Source organism: Pezoporus flaviventris, unplaced genomic scaffold (genome assembly GCF_033815535.1).
Source record: "Pezoporus flaviventris isolate CSIRO_AGI_PZ_B2104156 unplaced genomic scaffold, CSIRO_AGI_Pfla_v1 ptg000021l, whole genome shotgun sequence".
Lineage (NCBI taxonomy): Eukaryota > Metazoa > Chordata > Aves > Psittaciformes > Psittacidae > Pezoporus > Pezoporus flaviventris.
In genome coordinates this window covers 11,204,024-11,224,816 of record NW_026892569.1, presented here as the reverse complement: position 1 = coordinate 11,224,816, position 20,793 = coordinate 11,204,024, and the positions used below count along the sequence as shown (strand labels likewise).

The following is a 20,793-nucleotide window of genomic DNA, read 5'->3' as shown; positions in this document are numbered from 1 at the left end:
CAACACAAGACACGACAACTGCAAACCACTTTAAGCTGTTCCTTTTTAACCCTGTTGGTCACAACAGTTGTGCTTCGCATTCCACCCTCAGCACTCACAAGACAGGGGAGTTCCAGACCTCCCCTTCTCCAAGCTTCATCCTCAGAGCCTATTTTGAACTCCAAGTAACTGCAACGCTAAACCCAACCAAAACTAAGCCCCAGAAGTACGGGCCATAACCCAAAACCATCGGTATTACCCAGACCGTCGGACCAGAACCATCCCAGTTCGCAGATCTCTGTCAGAAATGAGCATCCTGATTGTTGTTGCTGGTTTGGTTTTGGTTTTGGTTCCTGGAGAAGGCGGCAGCTAAAGCACAGCGCCGGCCTACGGTCACTTCACCCCCGCTGGCAAGGCCGCACTGCCGGGTTCGGGTCTAAAGGCCGCCAATGGACCGGAAAGCAGGGGAAATCCTCCGGTTACCTCCTGCCCAGCAGACAGCGCTGCCTGCGGGCGCTGCTGCCACAGGAGGGCTCCCGGCTGCCACAAAACACCGCTCGGGGCCGGCTGAAGCTCCTGCATGGGGCAGAACCCAGCGGGCTCCGCGGGCTGGCACCGAACCCGCTTCACCTCACAGGGCCAGAGCCGCCACCACGCCGCGCCATCGGGACAGCCCCCCCAGGCCCGCGGTGCCTCGGCGCCCCCCAACAGCCCTCCCCGTGCCCCCGCCCCGCCGCCGGCCCCGCTCGCACCCACCACGGGCCCCAGCCGGAGGCAGAGCTCAGTCTTGGGGCCGCAGCGCCGCCATACCAGGCCCCGGCCCCGCCGCTCCCCACAGCCAGGGAACGTCGCTAAAGAGCGGCTGAAGCCGAGCGCCGCACGGGCAGAGCGCAGGGGCTGCCCCCCTTTCGTCCGGGTGCAGCTGCGCCTATTGAGAGAGGATCCCTGAAGCAGGCCACGATTGGGCCAATCCGGAACCTCAGCGGAGGACGCGCTGTTAAAGAGGCCCAAAGAAATAGCGCCGTGAGCCAATGGGAAGCCGCGGGAGGCGGGACCTGGGGAGACTTAAAGGTGCCGGTGCCCGAATGCCCGCCTGGGGGCCGGGGGCAGCTCCCACTGAACACCCGGCTCCCTTCCCACCGCTGCAGCGGGGCTGTGAGCCCCAGTGCAGCTGCTCCAAGCGGGGGTCCCGCGGCTCCGGGGCTTGATTGCACCTGCTGGGGCAGGCATGAGGACATGACCGCTGGAATTCCCACCGGGATCAATGCCGGAGAGGAGCAGACCAGAGGGAAATGCCCAAATTTACCCCACTTTGCCCAAATTTGCCCCTTCCTGCAGCCCCGCCCCCCTCCTCATCCACATTCAAGGGCGGGGCTGGCCACGTCCCCGGGAAGATTAATTATTCATGAGGTTTCGCGCGCTTTCGCCGACCACGTGGGTCCGTTTTCGCGCGGAATTCAGCCGGCTAGGAAGACGCGGCGGCCATGGCGGTGAGCGGACGGGACGGGACGGGACGGGACGTCCCCGTTAAGCCTCAGGGTGCAGACCCCGGTTCCCCCCCACTGCGGTCACGGTCGCCTTGTGTCCAGTGGGGATCGGGGCGGGGGGGTGAATGGGGATACCCGACGTGCACAGGGACGTTTTCCCCATGCCCCGCACGGGAGCGATAGCCGGGCCAGGGGGATCGGAGGATGGGTTCCCTGCACTCCCGTTGGGATGAGGGTTTTAATCTCTTCCCCATCGGTGGTCCATGCCCCGCCCCTGGACGCCCCGGTTCCGCTGTCCCCCGGTGCCCCCTGACGCTCCGCGTCCTTGCAGGACTCCTCCGAGTCGCAGGCAGCGGCCACCAGCCCCGTGCGCAGCTCCCGCCGGGGCGATGCCTTCACTTCCAGCCCCGGCCGGGACCTGCCCCCCTTCGAGGATGAGTCCGAAGGGCTCCTGGGGACCGAAGGGCTCCCCGAAGAGGAGGAGGAAGGGGAAGAGCTCATCGGGGAAGGGATGGAAAGGTAAGGAGACCGGTGGGGGTGGGGTGGGGATGGGGTTTGCTAACGGGATGTCAGTGCAGCAATGACATAGGGGGATCCCTCTGCCGTGCTGATAGCCGCGGTGAGGGGGCTGAAGAGCAGCTGGACAAAGTGCCATCGTGATCATAAAATCATAGAATGGTTTGGGTTGGAAGGGACCTTAAAGCTCACTCAGTGCCACGGGCAGGGACCCCTTCCACTAGAGCAGCTTGCTCCAAGCCCCTGTGTCCAACCTGACCTTGAACACTGCCAGGGATGGGGCAGCCACAGCTTCTCTGGGCACCCTGTGCCAGCGCCTCAGCACCCTCACAGGGAAGAGCTTCTGCCTAAGAGCTCATCTCAGTCTCCCCTCGGGCAGGTTAAAGGCTGTTGCTGCAGAGCAACTGCTCTGACACCCCGCAGCAGTAGCCAGGGAGGGGCAGGATGTGTCCTGGCTGTGTCCTGACCCTATGCTGTGTGTGTGCACCAGGGATTACCGCCCCATCCCCGAGCTGGACGTCTACGAAGCAGAGGGCCTGGCCCTGGACGATGAGGACGTGGAGGAGCTCACAGCCAGCCAGCGGGAAGCTGCCGAGCGGGTCATGAGGCAGCGAGACCGGGAGCTGGAGCAGGGCATGGGCCGCATGAGGAGGGGGCTGCTCTACGGTAGGTGGAGATGAGCTGTGCCGAGCAGGATGCTTGTGTATGGGGAGCTGCAAGCAGCTCCTATGGGGAGCTGGATTCACCCCCGCGGGGTTAGCAGGGAGGTCTTTAGAGCTCCAGTGTGCTTGGGGTGGTGAAGCCTCAGGCTGTGGACTCCACACTGCGCGGTCCCTTTGTTTTGGGATTCCTAGGAGCGTATTTGGTGTGTTCTGGTTATGTGTTCACTGCTGAAACAAAAATGAGGATGCTGGGCCTGCATCAAGGGTTGGGGAACCTACCACGTGTATGCTGTCTGGTCTGTTGGTGTTCCATCCATCTGTGGGATGGGTGGGAGGACCATTGATGCACTTGGAAGCCCATTCTTTGGCGCCTCATCCCTCCATGCATTAATGGATGTGTGTGTGCTGTTGCATAGGAATCCTATTCAGCCCCATAAAGTCTTTAGCTCTGCTGTGGAAGATGTAGAACTGGAATTAGGCTGGGCCCTGGGGTGGTTCTTGGTGTGTATCCCAGGCTCTGACCTCTTGGCTTCAGCAGCCGGTGAAATACAGCTGAGACCAATCCAAAGGGTGAGAATGGGAATCCTGTTGAGAGCTTTCCCTCCCACCCTCAGATAGCGATGATGAAGATGAAGATCGTCCCTCGCGCAAGAGGCGCCTGGCGGAGCGCGCTGCGGATGGCATGGAAGAGGAGGATGAGGACATGATTGAGAGCATCGAGAACCTGGAGGACATGAAGGGGCACTCGGTGAGGGAGTGGGTGTCCATGGCAGCTCCCCGCCTTGAGATCTACCACCGCTTCAAGAACTTCCTGAAGACCCACGTGGACGACCGCGGGCACAACGTCTTCAAGGAGAGGATCAGCGACATGTGCAAAGGTAGGGCTGGGAGAGGAGAGGCTCTGCTCTCTATGGGGGACACCTTGCAGTGATCCAGCCCATAGGTGGGTTTCTGCCTGCCCTGTTTGTTGCAGACATTGAGTCAGCACCTTGGGGAAAGTGATGCTGATGGAGACGGATGAGTAATGGGAACATGTGCAGCATCGTCTTTGATTCTGGCTAATTCAAAGGCCCCTGGCGTCTGCTGCTCATCAATATTCATATCATAGACTGAGCAGGGGAATATGTGGGGCAGCAGACAATGGCCTGCAAGTTGGAGATCCGACAGAGACAACAATTGCTCACTGTCTGTGCTTTCTCACAGAGCAAACTGGGATATCCAATGAGGGGACACAAATGGATCGTGTCAGTGTCACAGCCCTGCCTTCTGAGTAGGCACTGCCAGAAGCAGCAGTCACTGGCACTGATACATTTATAAAGCAGAACTTGGCACATCTAGAACAGCTCCTGGAACTGCAGGCGTTCATATTTCTTCTTTATATAAAGGCAGAAGCTCAAGCAATGGATCAGGGTCAGTGTTGTACAGCTGGGAAATAAAAGGCTTTTGTCTTGTCCCTTTCCAGGAGCACACACAGCAGGCTCTTTGCCAGCAATTCAGCCCATGTAATGTCTCTCCTATTAATTTCTGTTTCCTGGAAGCTTGTGGGAGAGTTGTGTGTTGGGCTGAGGCTTTAGAGTCTGAGGAGCGTTGAGCCTTGGGAGGTATCTGCTGGAGTGGAAAGGAACAGTAACAAACTGGTGCTGCTGAGGGATTTGTCAGAGAAATGAATCAAGAAGGGTTTTCTACCCATTTTAACATCTAGGGATTTTGGGGGGAAGGTGCAGGCAGGATACAGGATGCAGGCTCTTTGTTCTGGCTGTCTCCTGCAGACTCCTCAAGGAAGGAGCAGGTTGAAGATATAACTCATTCCATATGTGACTCATTCCATGTTTCTTCTTCAGAGAACAGAGAGAGTCTGGTGGTGAACTACGAGGACCTTGCAGCCCAGGAGCACGTCCTCGCCTACTTCCTGCCCGAGGCCCCAGCAGAGATGCTGAAGATCTTCGATGAAGCAGCCAGGGAAGTAGTGCTGGCCATGTACCCCAAGTACGACCGCATTACCAAGGAGATCCACGTCCGCATCTCCCACCTCCCTCTGGTGGAGGAGCTGCGGTCGCTCAGGTGAGTAATACAACTGCTCGGGGCCTGCAGCAGTCTTTGTGGTGCTCAGGAGGTCTCATCTGCTAAATCTCTGCATAAATCCAATGGGATGAGCTTATTGCAGGAGAAAAAGTCAAGGATGAACTTTGTGTCCCCAAAACACAAACCTGGATAGAAGGCTCTTACTGATACTTGGTTTCTTAGCAAGCCTTTGGGAGTTGTGCCTTGTAGCAAGAGTATTCCTGAAGGGAATTCTACCTCCTATGTCCCACAGGCACCCAGCATCTCTCTGCCTTTCCGCAGGCAACTGCACCTGAATCAGTTGATCCGGACCAGCGGGGTGGTGACAAGTAGCACGGGGGTCCTGCCTCAGCTCAGCATGGTCAAATACAACTGCAGCAAGTGCAACTTCATCCTGGGTCCCTTCTTCCAGTCCCAGAACCAGGAGGTGAAACCCGGTTCCTGTCCAGAGTGTCAGTCCCTTGGCCCCTTTGAAATCAACATGGAAGAGGTAAGAGATGTGGTTGTGTGGATGGGGCTGCTCCACTGCCTGTGTCCAGGGCTTTGTGAAGGTGAATGTTGTCTGTTTGAGCTCTTGAGCTGAATCTGCCCAGTTGAGCAGCCAGAAGTAGTTTTCTGCCCTGTTGTAAGTTTTTGGGCTAAATCTCTTGCCACAATCACCTGTGTGGTACACACACAGTTACCCATCCAAACTGTAGTAGATACAGCCTGTCCAGCTCTCCTCCTTTCCACATTGTCAGTATTTCCTGATCTGCCAGCTCAGGAAACGAGAGGACAGCAACAAAATCATTGCTTTGGAGCTTCTGACTTTAATTATTTGCTTCATCAGAAGTGGAGCATCCTCCCACAGGAACTGGTCCAGTATTTGTGTGGAGGCTGAAACACAGCAGTGAGATGTGACAAAGCCCTTTCCTGTCCCCACTGTTGTCTGTCACACCCTGGAATTGCTCCTCACGACCTCCATCCTCCCATGCCCCAGTGTTTCCTAACCAGTGTTTGAATGGAGCTTCGTTGGTGAGGTGCTTTGAAAAGCATCCTCCTCACTGCCTCCTGGCCTGGCTGAGCAGCCTTTCTGTGTCGGTGCAGACAGTCTATCAGAACTACCAGCGCATCAAGATCCAGGAGAGCCCGGGCAAGGTGGCTGCAGGCAGGCTGCCCCGTGCCAAGGATGCCATCCTCCTTGCCGACCTGGTGGACAGCTGCAAGCCAGGGGATGAGATTGTGAGTACCAGGCTGGGGTGAGCACAGGTAACGGCATCATCTGTGGGTAGGGATTGTCCTCAAATTCATTTGGGCAGCTACTTACGACACTGATGTCTTGAAATGGAGAGGGGGCTGGTTTTGTATTGTGGAGGCACTGACGCGCCACCTCCTGGTTCCCAGGAGCTGACAGGGATCTACCACAACAACTACGATGGCTCCTTGAATACTGCCAACGGGTTCCCGGTGTTTGCCACTGTGATCCTGGCCAACCACATTGCCAAGAAGGACAACAAGCTGGCAACCGGAGAGCTGACCGATGAGGATGTGAAAATGATCGTGGGGCTGTCCAAGGATGAGCAAATCGGGGAGAAGGTGGGTCAGCCTCAGGCATCCCTTCTTCCCCTGCTGAGAGCCCACCAGCCCAGTTCCCTCTGTGTGGTGTTTTGTAGCTGTTGATGAGAGGGGGTTATAGGAGGGAAGTAAATAAGAAACATTCCATGTACTTTTGGGGTCAAATGTTCAATTTCTTCCCTTCCTTCTCTGAGCCTTCCATGTCACAACAGGGATGGAAGATGGGTGAGAGGCGCTCAGACACTGCTCTCGTCTCGTCCTTGTTTTCTCTCCTCATACCTTGATAGCAAAGAGGGGGAAGTGTTCCGAGGGGCCAGTGCTTGCATCTCCAGTCCTCTTAAGGGGATGTTACTACTTAGCTTCAGCTGTGTTAGAGATCTCAGCTTTGCTGCTTTCTGCATGCTAAGACCCAAATCCAATACTTGAAAGAACGAAGACTGGGGCATGTTCAGCCTCACTTGGGTCAGGTTTAAGCTCTGTGATGGGGGATTTCCCTCTTGCCTTGGTCATGGTGGTGTTGTTTTGACTGCTGTCCCCAATGGGTGGAGAAGCATCAATTGAGTCAAGACTGTTTTGAGGTCCTTCCTCCCCAGCATCAGGCTGTTATCAGAATACCCTTGAGAAATAAGCCAGTTATGTATATTTGACCATGATGACAATTCTCTTGTGGCAGAGCCCTTTCAACTACTATCACATGCAGTGAGTGAGTCTCAGATCAAGGTCTCCAGCTCTGCAGTAGCCGATAACAGACACTGTGATAGGCTTTGTGTGCGAAGGAACGTAGAGGCAGTGCCAGCACCAGACTGCACAATCTGCTGTGCCCCAACAGCACCATTATTGTGAAGCACATTTGGGGGGCTCTGGGTGGGTATTTCCCTTTGAAAGAGACCCCTGACCTTGGCTAAAACAAGATTGTTTGGAGACAGCAGTATCATAAGGGTAGATACAGCACCTTGCTGATGTTCCTGCCAAATGCTGTCCAGATGGGAAGTGGTATTCCCTGCACAACTCCTCTGCTTTTCCTTTCAGATCTTTGCCAGCATTGCCCCATCTATTTATGGGCATGAAGATATCAAGAGGGGCCTGGCTTTAGCTCTCTTTGGTGGAGAGCCCAAAAACCCAGGTGAGGGTCGCTCGTGTCCCTTCAGCTTTGTGGTGTTCAGTGCTTTCAAGCCCTGCACTCATCTGCCAGCGTTGTCTCTGCCATTGCTCTTACAGGCGGCAAGCACAAAGTCCGTGGTGACATCAACGTGCTCCTGTGTGGAGACCCCGGTACAGCCAAATCCCAGTTCCTGAAGTACATCGAGAAGGTGTCCAGCAGAGCCATCTTCACCACTGGCCAGGGCGCTTCTGCCGTGGGTCTCACAGCCTATGTCCAGAGGCACCCGGTCAGCAAGGAGTGGACTTTGGAGGCAGGAGCCCTCGTGCTGGCTGACAGAGGTGTCTGCCTCATCGATGAGTTTGACAAGGTGAGGCCCAGCTTCATCTCCATGGGCAGGATAAGGTGTGGAGGGATTGGTTGTAACCTCTGCTGTGAGGAGACACCATCACTCATGGTGCCATCCCCCAGCTGACCAGGGTTCCTCCAGTTTGCTTAGGCTCTCTCTGTTCTATAGTGCAGTTTGGTACCTTTCCAGAGCATCAGGAGCTGGTTCCCTCTGGTCTGTTGGCAGTGGAGTGTAGACATCGATTCAGTTTAAGTCATTCTTGCTTTCTCATAGATGAACGATCAGGATAGGACCAGCATCCACGAAGCCATGGAGCAGCAAAGCATTTCCATCTCCAAAGCAGGCATTGTCACATCCTTGCAAGCCCGCTGCACCGTTATTGCTGCTGCCAATCCCATTGGTAAGTGCTCAGAGACCTCAGGACCATCTCAGGATTCAGCATCGGTCAGGAGAGCTGTGGCACTGCTTCCCCTCCCTCTGCCTGGTTTCTCCAAGCTGAGGCAGAGATGGAGCAAGCAGTCTCTAGTAAAGTGCTGGGGGTCTGTGCTTGCTTCAGAGCTGAGCCTGGAGCCTGTGTTTGACTCTGGTTGTCTCTGTGTCCCAGGTGGGCGATACGACCCATCATTGACTTTCTCAGAGAACGTGGACCTGACTGAGCCCATCATCTCCCGCTTTGACATCCTGTGTGTGGTGAGGGACACGGTGGACCCTGTGCAGGTACAGGCTGTGCTGTCAAATTGGAGCTTGCGGTGCTGCTGGTGGGATGCTCAGCTGCAGGTTTGCTTCAGTGTCTGCGTGTCCACTGCTCTCTTGCAGGATGAAATGCTTGCCCGGTTCGTTGTTGGCAGCCATATCAAGCACCACCCAGGTAACAAGGAGGGAGTGAATGGGGACGCCGCTGAGGTCAATCTTCCCAACACATACGGGGTTGAGCCCATTCCCCAGGAGGTCCTGAGGAAATACATCGTCTATGCCAAAGAGAAGGTCCACCCCAAGCTCAACCAGATGGACCAGGACAAGGTGGCCCAGATGTACAGTGACCTCAGGAAGGAGTCTATGGTGAGAATACTGAGGAGAGGAGGGGAAAGAAGAGTGTGCCTGGACTGCAAATCAGCCTGAGGCTGTTCCCGCATGTGCTGTCACTTTCTTGCCATGTGTTGGCAGAGACAGGCAGATCCTGCAGCGCGTGCTGAACAGATGATGCTTCATCTGACTGCAGAGCCGTGCCTGTTGGTGATCTGCGGAGTGATGGACTGGACACATGTATTCGTGTCTGCCATGGCAATGTCCTTGCTGTCACCCAGTCTGGCAGGCCTGTGGGGAAGTGTTTGCGTGCACCCAGCCCCACGTGTTCCTAGTACATTCTCTTTTGTCTGTGGGATCTCTTGGGCTCATTTCATGCTCTCACAGAGGAATTAGTTGAGGTCAGAGGGGGATATTTGGAACTTGGGAAATCTATCTTTATTTTTTAATTGGCTTTTTGTTTCTTGAACGACTAAAAGTCACTGGAGGAAACAGGACTGGAAAGGCACTAAACAACGGCAAAGAGGGACCCACGTAGCATCCCTTAGGCTAAAATGTGGATGGGGGAGCCTGTGCCACTCTGCAGAGCATGCCAGCAGGTGGCAGAGCCTCCTTAGGCTGAGACAGAGCTCCGAGGTCCAGGAGCAGCTCACTGCAGTGGGAAGCAGGTCCTGGGCCAGAAGCCGCCTCTGTAGCCCCATGTTTTAACTCCCCCTTTAACTCTCCCCTCAGGCAACGGGCAGCATCCCCATCACGGTGCGTCACATCGAGTCCATGATCCGCATGGCCGAGGCTCACGCCCGCATGCACCTGCGGGACTACGTGGTGGAAGATGATGTGAACATGGCCATCAGGGTGATGCTGGAGAGCTTCATCGACACGCAGAAGTTCAGCGTCATGCGCAGCATGCGCAAGGTGAGCACCGGCCCCCCGGCCCCGTGGGTTCCAATGCAGGCCCCTGGCCTTAGTGGTCGGGCACTGGTTCTGTGGGGCTGATAAAGAGACCCTGAGGTCCTGTGTCAAGAGCACTGCCCTGTCTCTATTCTTGTCCCCTGTTGTGGCACAGACTCCCGCTGCTGCCAGGTGATGGAGCCGGGCAGACAGTTTCTCCTTGTTCTTTCCAGGGCTCCTCAGGGAACAGTTGACCCCTGGGCAGCGCTCACAGTAGTTCAGTTCACAGTGTCTGCCCTTTCTCTGCATGGCAGGGACTGGCTCCAAACAGCTCTTGGCTGGCTACAGCCTAGCATTTATCCTCTGCAAGTGTCTGCCCTCAGTCTGGACCACTCGTGGCCTCTCCCTTTGGCTGCACAGAGCCAGCCAGGCGCAAGCACTTGTTGGGGAGGCACGGGGCAGGCTGGGCTGGAGGTTTCAGATGGGTGAAGGAGCAGCCAGCACTGTCGTGGCTGTCACAAGGCTGCTGCTGCATGTGCAGGTGGCAGCTTAGCAAAGCCAGTGTCCCTTGAGAGACACCAAGGGCGCAGGTGACAGTGGTGTCATTGCATTCGCTGTCGGGAGGCTGGTGTGGACACGGGAACCGCAGTGCATCACTCGGGTCCTGACCTCCTTGGCTCATCTCATCCTCCCTCCCAGACCTTCTCCCGGTACCTGTCATTCAAGAAAGACAACAACGAGCTGCTGCTCTTCATCCTGAAGCAGCTGGTCGCAGAGCAGGTGATGTACCAGAGAAACCGATACGGGGCCCAGCAGGACACCATAGAAGTCCTAGAGAAGGACCTGGTGGATAAGGTAAGGGCTTCTCAAAGCAAGCCTGCTCAGGCTGGTTCCTGCTCTCTGCCTGCAGGCTCAGAACCAGAAGTGTCCTCAGGCTTGTAACTTCTCTGATAGCAGAGAAACACTGATGTTAATCAGTTTGACCCAGAGTCAGCACTGTCTCATCTGTCTCTGCTCCTTTCTTGTCTGGAAGCACCATATCCTTCCCCCTCTGTCCTCCTGCACCCCCATAAAGCATTAGGGTTGCAGTGGTAAATCCTGCAATATGGCTGGTGCTTTGCAGGGGAATGAGAACATCAATTCCCTGGTGCCTGCGTTTGAAGAAGCAGGAAAATCTCTTGCTTGTATGAATTTCCCCAATCCATCCTGAGGGATCACCCTCCCCAGTGCATCCTCATCCTTGTCCAGGGGCTCTGCTCCTCACCCGGCCTATCTGTGCAGTATTGCCCTTGCTTGGCACTAAAGCACTGTTTGATTCCCGGGTTGCTGCTTTTCTGCTCCTTGCATCAAGTGTGAGGAGTAACAACTGCCAGAGGCACAGCTCGGTGCTGCTGCTGCTGTGACACCCCCAGTCACAGGTCTCCAACAAAACTTTCCCACTGGATGAGGTGCTCTAGGATAGCAGCTCCATTCTGGCTCTAGTGGGAGTTAAAGGGCGAGTGGAGAGCAGGCAGGTGCTGAGCCAGCATCCTCTCTGCCCAGCTCAGCTCTGCCAATGCTCCTTCCTCCTGACCTGCTGTCTCCCTGCTGCTGCAGCTCTGGCTCCTGCTGAGGAGCGCAGAGGTTGCTGACTCTCAGGTTTTGTGTCCTCTGCTATGGAAAACCACATGGTTCCTGCTTTTCAGTTTTCATAACCATTCCCCTCTCCTTTCCCTCCTCCTCGTCCTCCCCAGGCTCGGCAGATCAACATCCACAACCTCGCAGCCTTCTTTGACAGTGAAGTGTTCCGGATGAACAGGTTCAGCCGGGATGTGAAGCGGAAGCTCATTGTCCAGCAGTTCTGAGCCTGGCACCGAGTCCACCCGAGACCTCCCTCCTGCAGCCCTCCCGGGAATGCTGCAGAGATCCAGAGGGACTGAGCTGCACATTCTCTTGCTTGCTTTGTGCCTCGTGGATTAAGGCAGCGCTGAGCTGCTGAAGACTTTGTAAATAGAACAGAATTAGGTAGTGAAATGCCCAGCCAAGTCTGTTTAGCAGCTTGGTTCGTGTTTTGCCTTGTAGCTAAGCACACCAGGGAGAGGATTGCTGGCCACCTAGGTGGCATGTTTGCTGTTGATTTGTTGCTGGTTGTTACGGGCTCGTCTGCAGGAAGGGACCAAGTGGGAGCATTCAGAAAGCATTTGTCTGCCTTGTCCACCCCCCTGGATTGGAAGCACCATCTCTGGTGACTGCACAGGCTGCTGGGTGATAACTGGGACTGCTTTCAACCACTGGAAGCAGCCAGCCTCTTGGCTCCAGGTCTTTGTGCTTCACACTTGACATTTCCCCAGGTGCCCTCATGGGCTGACCTTGTGCTTGGTTTCTATACAGGCAAAGAAAGCTCCTTCAGTACGTGCTGAGGAGCATCCAGCAGCCTTAGAAAGGGGCTTCCCCTGCCTTACTGGATGTTATCTCTGCAGATGTGACTTTCCAGCTGGATCGAAGTGCTGGCACATAAACTGGCCACCACCACCCCTGTTTGTTGAGGGTGAAGTACCCCTGGTATTGCTTTGGGAAGGGGCAATGGAGGAGCCCTGAGCTGGAGCTGTTCAGGGAGGGCAGGATGGGCTCAGTGCTCTTATACAACTTCCTTACTGTGTTTTGAATACATTTGTTTTCCAATACTTTTGTGTTTCCTCCTCTTTCGGGATCTGCAGCTGTGGGGGGAAGGAGGAGCATAAGTGAGCAACCTGGATGCTGGAGCAGCTACTCAGTAGCTTGTGGGGTTGGGTCTGGGTACAAACACATCCCATGTTCTTCAAGTTTAGGACTAACAGCAAGGGTTGGTCTCAGCTATTGCACATCCTTTGGGTAGGTACCAGGATGTGGTGTTCCACAGGGCAGTGTCATGGATGCTGCCTTTGCCACCAAGGGCCTGTGTGCAGTGGCTCCTTCCCTATCATCTCTATTTACTGCAGCACTGATCCCTCTGTGGGACTCCCCTGTATCCCCTTGAGACTGTCCCCTCACAATATGTATCTCCCACCTCCCTTTCCCACTGTTGGACAGCCTTGATCTCTTGGATGCCAGTCTGGGAGAAGCCTCTCCCAGACACAACTGAGGTCTGCAGTGACTGTGCTTTTCCTGGCTGGACTCAATGGGGCCATTGGGCATCTCCAGCCTCCTGGGCTCGAGTGCATTGTAAACTGCCTGCTGCAGTGCTGGCCAAGCAGCCGTGTCCCTGCTGTCCCTGTTTGTCACGGTGATGTGCGTGCCTGTGCATCCTTCCAGGCTGGTGTTACTGGGGAGCTTGTGGTGCTGAGCCCTGCTGGGGGCTGAGCGCATGACTCAGCCTGAACCCGGCTCCGCGTGTTGCCTTCTGCTGCCAGCTCCCTCCTGAGTGTTTGTTTAACTGTTTTGGCTGCTTTTCCCCCCTTCCCACTGGGTCTGTGTCTACCAGGGCTTTCTGCACGCAGCCCATAGAGACACTCATGTCCTGCCCTCCCTGCCTGAGCCAGCCCTTTGCCCCTGCACTGGGGATGGCAGAGCTGCTGTGCCTGGAGCCCCACAATGAGACCTGAGGGGCACATGGCTGTGAGCACCTCATCTCCTGCTGCCAGAGGCCAACCCTGGAGACAGCAACTGCCAGCATTTGTAAGCAGTGCCCAGCTCTGTGGGACCCCATGTACGTTGCTGGGGCAAGTGCTGCCCCTGAGATTGCAGAACAAGGGATGAAACAAGCTTGTCACCGAAACTGAACTGATGTGTGCTGGGGATGGACGTTGGGTGTGGGAGGAGAAAGAGGCTTTGTGTCACAGTGCAGAAATACTAAATGCTTCCTAATCACTTGCAACCTTGTGATGCTTCTGCTATGCCAGCAGTGACCCACACAGAGTTGAATACTTGGCCAAGCATATCACTGCAAATGCAGAGGGTTGGAGTGGGACTCCTGAATCACCCAGCTCTTTGCCCTGCTGTAAGTCACCTACAACCTACTCACACTCTGGTCCCACCTCACTGGGCACACGGTGCCAGCAGTGGCAACAGCGATGCTGTTGTTGGAGTCCCTTGTTTGTCACCACTCCCTGCTCCTCCTGAGCCCCCTGCAGAGGCAGTTGCTCTCTCCTGCCTTGCTGTTGCCAGCATCCCACAGAGCAATGAATTCTTGCAGCTGCGCCCTTGCTAACGCTGGCACCAGCCACGCAGCGCAGTGTGATGCCAGGCTGAAGGCATGTTCCTCCTCTCATGGCCACTGAGCTTCCCGGGCTCCCTGGAGCAAGCGCTGGCCAGTGACAGCATCAGGTGTCTGCTCTGGACAGGGGTGCAAATGTGCTGCTTCGAACACTGCCTGGCCAGGGCCATGTTCCAACTGAAGGCAGCAAGAGTTTCACTGCAGGGCCCTGCAGATTATGAGCCAAGCCATACTCTCATGCAGTGTGCCTGGGCTCAGATGGAGGAGGATGAGGGTGCTCCTTCAGGCAGGGTCCTTGTAGCGGTCATTCCCACCTGGGGATTGAGGCAAATGCTGGGTGAGACTGGCTTGGAAGAGCATCTTGATTTGAAAAGGGCACGATGAGCCAGCTCCTGATCCAGTTTGCTAGGAACATGTTGTGTGCGTGTTCCTGAGGGAACAGCGTGGATAAGAAACTCTGTGACCTCAGCCCAGCACAGAGCATACATAAACACACACACATAGTGCGTACGTGCCTGTTTGGGTACCTGAGCGAGTGCCTGCAGATAACCATGAGGGTGTTACATGAGGGCATGGGATGCCGGGAGAAATAGGAGACAAACCCCCTACTCTTCCTGAAAGCTCTTTCCTACTGACAGGGTTTAGAGTCTCGATAGAATCTACCTTTATTGTGAGTATAAACCAACATGCTACATCTGCAAGCCCTTGGCTGGAACCTGCTCTGAGCATCTCCTGTGTATTCACTAAAGAGCTATCCGGGAGCTGGTTGACAAGAACTTTCCCAGTTTACCTGAGCTCCAGATGTTGGGTAGTGTCATTTTCCTGGCCAGCCAGCTGCAGTCCAACCAGAAGGGCCAGCCGGGGGGTTTATGGCTCTGTCCTTGGACAGTATGGGATGTATTTACAGATGCTGTGCATCTGCAGACACAGGTGAGTGACTGCAGGGACTCGACCCCACACCACCCTGCAGGGAGGGTGCGCTCTGACCTCCTGAGTATTTTTCCATCTCCTAAAATACTTTTCCACTTCACAAACAGCCAACATTGGACCAGGCCTCTGCTGTATTTTGCATCTATTATGCAGTTCTTGCTGCCACGACTGATTTAATGTCTCCATTATTACGGAGCACTGGTCTGCCAACAACTCCAGCCATCCGGCATGCTCCTCGGCCACAAAAAGAGATCTGTGAGGAGCCTCAAGGGGCTGCTGAGCATCGCATATTCACAGCAAAAGCTCCTTGGAAAGGGACTGAGCACCTTTCTGCCCATCTCACAAGTCACTTCCCTTTAGAGGTGAGGTGAAGCTGTGCAGGGAGCACAGGGGAGGTGCCAAGTTTCTTCTCTGGGTTATCCAGTGCTCAGGGACATCAGAAAGTAACTGTTCTGTCTATAAGATACCACCAAGCTGCAGTCCATCAAACAGCATGGAAACACATGTAGGAATGCCAGTAGTGCCTAAAAGCCAGTGCACCTTAGAGTCAACAGATACCAGCCCTCTTCAGATACAGGCTGCTCCTTCTGCTATTAGAGAACAAGGAACTTCTCTCAAGGGTTTTCAGTTTAGCAATGAAAGGAATAAACCACCTCAAGCCTTCCCAGTAACCAAAACGTCACTCATTGATGAGTACAAACTCCCCTATAGTTCCTCAAGCCACTGTACAAGAAGAGAGGCTGATGTTGGCAGCGACCAGAGGGTCTTAATAGGCCTTAATTGCCCTAATCAGGCTCACCTGGTCCTCTACCACACCCAGGAGCCCTATTTAAGCTCAGCCTGGGGCCTATCATTGCCTGCTTGAGCTATCAGGGGGTGTTGGTTTGTGGCTTGCTGCCTCTATCATGTTGGGCTATGATGCATCAGCTGCCTCCCTGGTCTGACCTTGGCTCTGCTGTGGAGCTGCGAAGTGGTTACTGGATGGTGTCTGACCATGGCTGCTATTAGCAGATCTTGATTCTGACCTACAGGCTGACTTGGTTTGCTGTTGGATTGGCTTTATCCTAGTGAGCCTCTCTGTGGGTCTGGATTTCTCGTTGGAGATGGATGCCATCCCTGTGCTGCTCACCTGCATTAGGTACATCGGGGGGATCTGTCCTGCTGCTTATTATGCATTTGATTTCTGCTTAGGATCTGAGCTGATGAGCCCACTGAGGTTTGCTGTCAGATCCTCCTGCAGGAGAATGCTGTGGTGCTTAATGCAGCCATCAACTCCACTTTAGTAAGGAGAGAAACGGGAAGCTTCAGAGATAGAAGGCAGCAGGGACAGGAGGGGCTTGGAGGAGTACAACTGGTGCTTGCTTTTCCACTGCACCTTACGGTAGGGATGGGAAACGAGCAGGGCAGGTAAGAGCCCTGTGTCTGGGTGGGCAGTGTGCCTCCCTGGAGGGCAGCAAGCTGGTTCAGAGAGATGGAGATACTCAAAGTGATACAGAGGATCTTGCTCCTGTGCCTGAAATAGAGCCAGTTCTGTTCCCTTCTAATTACAGCATATCCTGGAAGGCATTAACTGCTCCAGGTCCCTCCTCTTGCAGTGTTTATTATGCATCTTCCCCATCAGGGTTTTGGATGAGAGCAGAAGCTGTGTGTTTTGCCCAGAGAATGGCTGTGTGCCTGGGCTGTGCAAGAATAGAGCAGGTACCTGCCCCTGCTTGGTACAGTCAAAATGGTTTGGTGTCCCAGCATTAAAAAGGCCAAGTCAGCCAATAAGCTGATATGAAATTTGTGGAGACTGGAGTAAATTTACTTCTGCTGGAACAAGGGAGACGTTAACTCTTTCCTTGTGCCTAAGGAAGGAGGAGCCAAGCCAGGCAGTGGAATTCTTAAGCTTTCCTCTTCTGGGGGATACCAAAAGGCTGTGCAGCTTCAAGGACAATGGAGTTAAATTGCACAGTGCCACGAGCCTGCTGTGTCACCCGTCCTCTATCCCGAAGAAGCATCCAGGTAATGGGCAGAGCTTGAGAGCAGGCTTTTCCCTTTGTTTCTATGAAGGGGCACAGGTCACCTCCTGTCATGGTTGTTGGCATGCAAAGGAAGAAAGGGTTAAACCCTTTCCCTGGTACTGGTGACATTTGCACTTTCTGATGCTGCAAGAATCACAGCATCCCAGTCTGATTTGGGTTGGAAAGGACCTTAAAGCTCATCCAGCCCCAACCCCTGCCACGGGCAGGGACACCTTCCACTAGAGCAGCTTGCTCCAAGCCCCTGTGTCCAGCCTGGCCTTGAACACTGCCAGGGATGGGGCAGCCACAGCTTCTCTGGGCACCCTGTGCCAGCGCCTCAGCACCCTCACAGGGAAGAGCTTCTGCCTAAGAGCTCATCTCAGTCTCCCTTCTGGCAGGTTAAAGCCATTCCCCTTGGCCTGCCCCTACAGGCCCTTGTCCGAAGCCCCTTTCCAGGTTTCCTGGAGCCCCCCTGCTTAGGTATTGGAGGAGTGTTACAAGGTCTTCCTTGAGTCTTTTCTCTCCCAAAAGAACTTGGCATCTGACTGCTGATTTGTTTTGCTTATTGTTTGCTTTCCTGCTCTGCTGAGTAAGGGCAACGGATCCCTTTGTAGGTGAATTCAGTTTTGCTGCATTTGGGAGAACAAAGCATCTCACCAGCAGGTTTCAGCTTCATGTGTTGCTGCTTTTTGTTACTTGGCGCTTCAAAAGCAGTTCTGTTTCTGTTGAGATGGGTCTGTGGCTAATTTCTTTGCAATTAACAAGTCCTAGGCACCAAGTTCTTTCCCTGAGCTACCACCTCATTCCTCCACCTCACTGACTGTTTGCAAGTGGCTTGGAATACAATGTGACCCTCAAATGGCAACCGAAGCTGGCTGTGTTTCCTGACAGCAAAGGCAGTTACAGTACCTTGCAGGGGGAGACGGCAGGAGGACTGCCAGCTTTGCCAGCCTCAATGCGCGCTTGCTTTCGGCTTCTGCCTAACGGGAGTAGCTGTGAAATGGAACCATTTGGGGAAAGGAGAGGCAAGCACGGATCATGGTAATACCAGGGAAATTGTGAGCGGCTTTGAAGCAGCTATCAAAAAGCATTTAGTGCAATTGTAAAGCCCCTTTTACCAGGGCTCTGAGCAGCGCTGGGGAGTACACACCAGGTAGGGAGGCTGGAGGAGATCAAATGAGAAATTACAAGCTTTTGGCTATACACGCCTTTGACAGTAAAGCTGTCAATAGCCCAGAAGAGAGCCAAGCCAGCTGTCCCTATTCCAGGGAGCGTACAAAGGAGACACGAGAGCTGTGCTGGATTTAGGTTTGTGCTGGTTTGAAGCAGGATGGGTTTTGCCCATCTCTGCTGGCTGTTTTCTGCTCTGCTGGCAGCACTGACCCGCCTGATCGATGGTGCCACTAATTTAGTGTAATTTTCTTGTCCAAGATGTACCTTCTCCTTTCATCCTTCCCTTTTGTTGCTCCGTCTGAGATTGATGCCTAATGTCAAAATAAATCCAGGCAGCACCGTGAGCCTCATAGAAAGTGTGCTCGCTGCCCTGCCCGCGTGGTTTCCTTCCCTCTGCTTCGAGGCCATGTAATACATGAGGGTGGTTTTGTGCTTTCTTTGATGTGATTAGTCTGCTTCAGACACTGGATTCAGTTTCTAAGACTTGGGAGCTGGATGTGGCAGGGTCAGGGGATCTGAAAGGCTTTTAGTTACCCACTTGTCGTAAGCCACCTGCATGTTAAGACAGCCAAATTACCAGCAGCAAAGTGAAAAATGACAAGAGCATTCATTAAATGCCATGCCTGGGCTAGAATCTGAGAGCACTGAAGTAGTTTTTATCTCATCTAAGGGGTAAGCGGCAGCTCGGCAGTTCCTGCTGCATTTCCTGCTTGGTGGGGGCCAGGGGCTGCATTGATTCAGGGATAAAAAGGACTTTCAGAGCCCTGGAAGGATGTGGTCCAAAAGAAGCCAAAAGCGAGGGCTTTGGTTTAAGGCTGTCAGCTTTGCCTTGCTGCACTGGGTGATGAGTGCAGCATCACTGTTACCTGCCCCTGTCACGAACGGGGTGGCTGCTGCACTTCTCTGAGAGCTGTGAATCCAACAACTGCTGCACTATGAAATCCTTTATTTCTTTTGTTTTATTCTGTTTTCCAGGCAGTTGGCACAGAAGGGCAGGAAGAAGGGAGCAGCAGCTGAATGGTATCACTGTGACAGTCTCAGATACAGTGGTGCCACCACGGAATGGTGTTGGAGGAGCTGTCCCTACTATAGGGCATAGAGGTTGCAACACAGACCCTGCTCCCGATAGCAGATGCTGCTCTCCAAGCCACAGGAGAAGTGCCCCTCTGTCCTGTGGGATGTGTGCTGTCTTGGAAGAGCTGTGTCACCCAGTGCAGGAGTTATAGGAGGATGTGAGCAGGCTGTGCAGTGTAAGGGAAGGTGAACGAAGATGGACAAGGTCTTCTCTGAGATGAAACAACTCGAAAGGCTCCCAGCCCAAAAAATGCAGCCTCTGAAAGATGGAAGCTTTTGACATCAAGAGGAAAGCTCCTGCTCCCTCTAAGGACTTCTTCCTCCATCAAGGATGGACGTACTTGATACCTGCTGGAGTGACAATGGTACTGAATTACACAAGGGTTTCATTGTGTATAAAACCATGGTCATGGACAAGGCTACAGACTCTCAAGATAAGGAAGGCTGCAACAAGAGGACCAGATGTCTTCTCTCAAGTCAATATGGGCCTTCCTCTTGTTGATAAGGCCTGAGAAATAGGTGAAGAGCTGGAAAAGCAACAGCCAGAGGTTCTAAATCAGCCCAAACAAGAACATTTAAGTGGTGAGACTAAACACACATCCCTATGTCCTTAACTAATGATTGATATAGGAGGGTAAAATGAGGGGGGGGATTTCTTCCCCAAACAATCACTGCAACCCCAGAGACCGCTCCCCACATTCACAGAGCCTGTACTGCAGCCTTATCTGCCCAAGTATGCCATATTTAAGCATGCCAAATATGTTTATCTACCCATATATGCCATAAGGAATGGGAATTGGTTGGGCATTTCTTGGAATGGCCAGGCCCAGAGAACAGTGGCACCAAGTCTGGTTGGAGGCCAATGACTAGAGGTGTACCACAGGGGTCAATAGTGGGTCCAGGCCTGGTTAACCCCTTTGTTAATGCTGATGACACCCAACAGTGAGGGATGGCTGAGGAACTGGAGGGGCTGTCACCCAGAGGGACCTTGGCAGGAACCTCATGGGGTTCAATGACATGCTTAAGGTGCTGTATTTGGGGAGGAACACTCTCAGGCCCAGCATCTGATGGGGGCACCCAGCGGGAAAGCAGCTTGGCAGGGACCTGGAGGGTGCAAAGGTGATGGAGCCAGGCTCTTTGAAGGGGTGCCCAGTGACAGGACTGGAGGCCATGGGCACAAACTGGAACACCGGAGGTTGCCTCTGGATGCTGTTTTAGGATGAGGATGACTGAACACTGGCACAGGTTACCCAGAGAGGTTGCATCTGCAACACTGGAGATACTTGGGAGCCGTGGCCCTGGGCAGCTGGCTGTAGGTTGGAGCAGGGTGGGTGGACTGGGTGACTTCCAGGGGTGGGAAATGGAGATGTCCTGTGAGAAGCTTCTCCAGGTTACAGAATCATAGAATGGTTTGGGTTGGAAAGGACCTTAAGATCACCCAGTTCCAACCCCCTGCCATGGGCAGGGACGCCTCACGCTAAACCATGGCACCCAAGGCTCTGTCTCTCATTACCTTCCAGCATCGATGCTGGGCCTCTCATGAGGCGAGGCAGTGGCTGGGGGGTACCCAGCAGCACTCTGGGCCGAGGGGCGGCCAGAACATGGGTGCTGAGGGTCTGTGCTCCCTCCCTACCGGAGCCCCCCTGTCCCGCCTCACCGGGGCGCTTGGCTCCCGCCCCCGCCTCAGCCGGCGGAGGGGGGCGCTGAGGGCGGGGGGGAGTTCGGCGGTAGCCGGTTCCCGCCGCGGGGGCTGATCACCCCCGGCCGCGCACGCAGCCGCGCCGCCGGCACTCGTTGTGGGCGCCGCGGGACGCCCGTGCC

The 20,793-nt window shown here is 54.5% G+C and overlaps 1 protein-coding gene across 1 annotated transcript; it reads left to right on the top strand.

The window, feature by feature from the left end:
* The first annotated feature begins 1,214 nt into the window (after positions 1 to 1,214).
* Positions 1,215 to 12,223, top strand: MCM2 (minichromosome maintenance complex component 2). The gene is made up of 16 exons (XM_061456051.1): positions 1,215 to 1,469; positions 1,798 to 1,985; positions 2,473 to 2,648; positions 3,259 to 3,522; positions 4,486 to 4,705; positions 4,988 to 5,195; positions 5,792 to 5,926; positions 6,089 to 6,280; positions 7,289 to 7,382; positions 7,478 to 7,728; positions 7,981 to 8,107; positions 8,312 to 8,424; positions 8,524 to 8,766; positions 9,463 to 9,645; positions 10,321 to 10,476; positions 11,355 to 12,223. The coding sequence occupies exons 1-16, from the start codon at positions 1,464 to 1,466 to the stop codon at positions 11,463 to 11,465; spliced, it is 2,667 nt and encodes an 888-aa protein (XP_061312035.1). The 5' UTR covers positions 1,215 to 1,463; the 3' UTR covers positions 11,466 to 12,223.
* Positions 12,224 to 20,793: the final 8,570 nt, after the last annotated feature.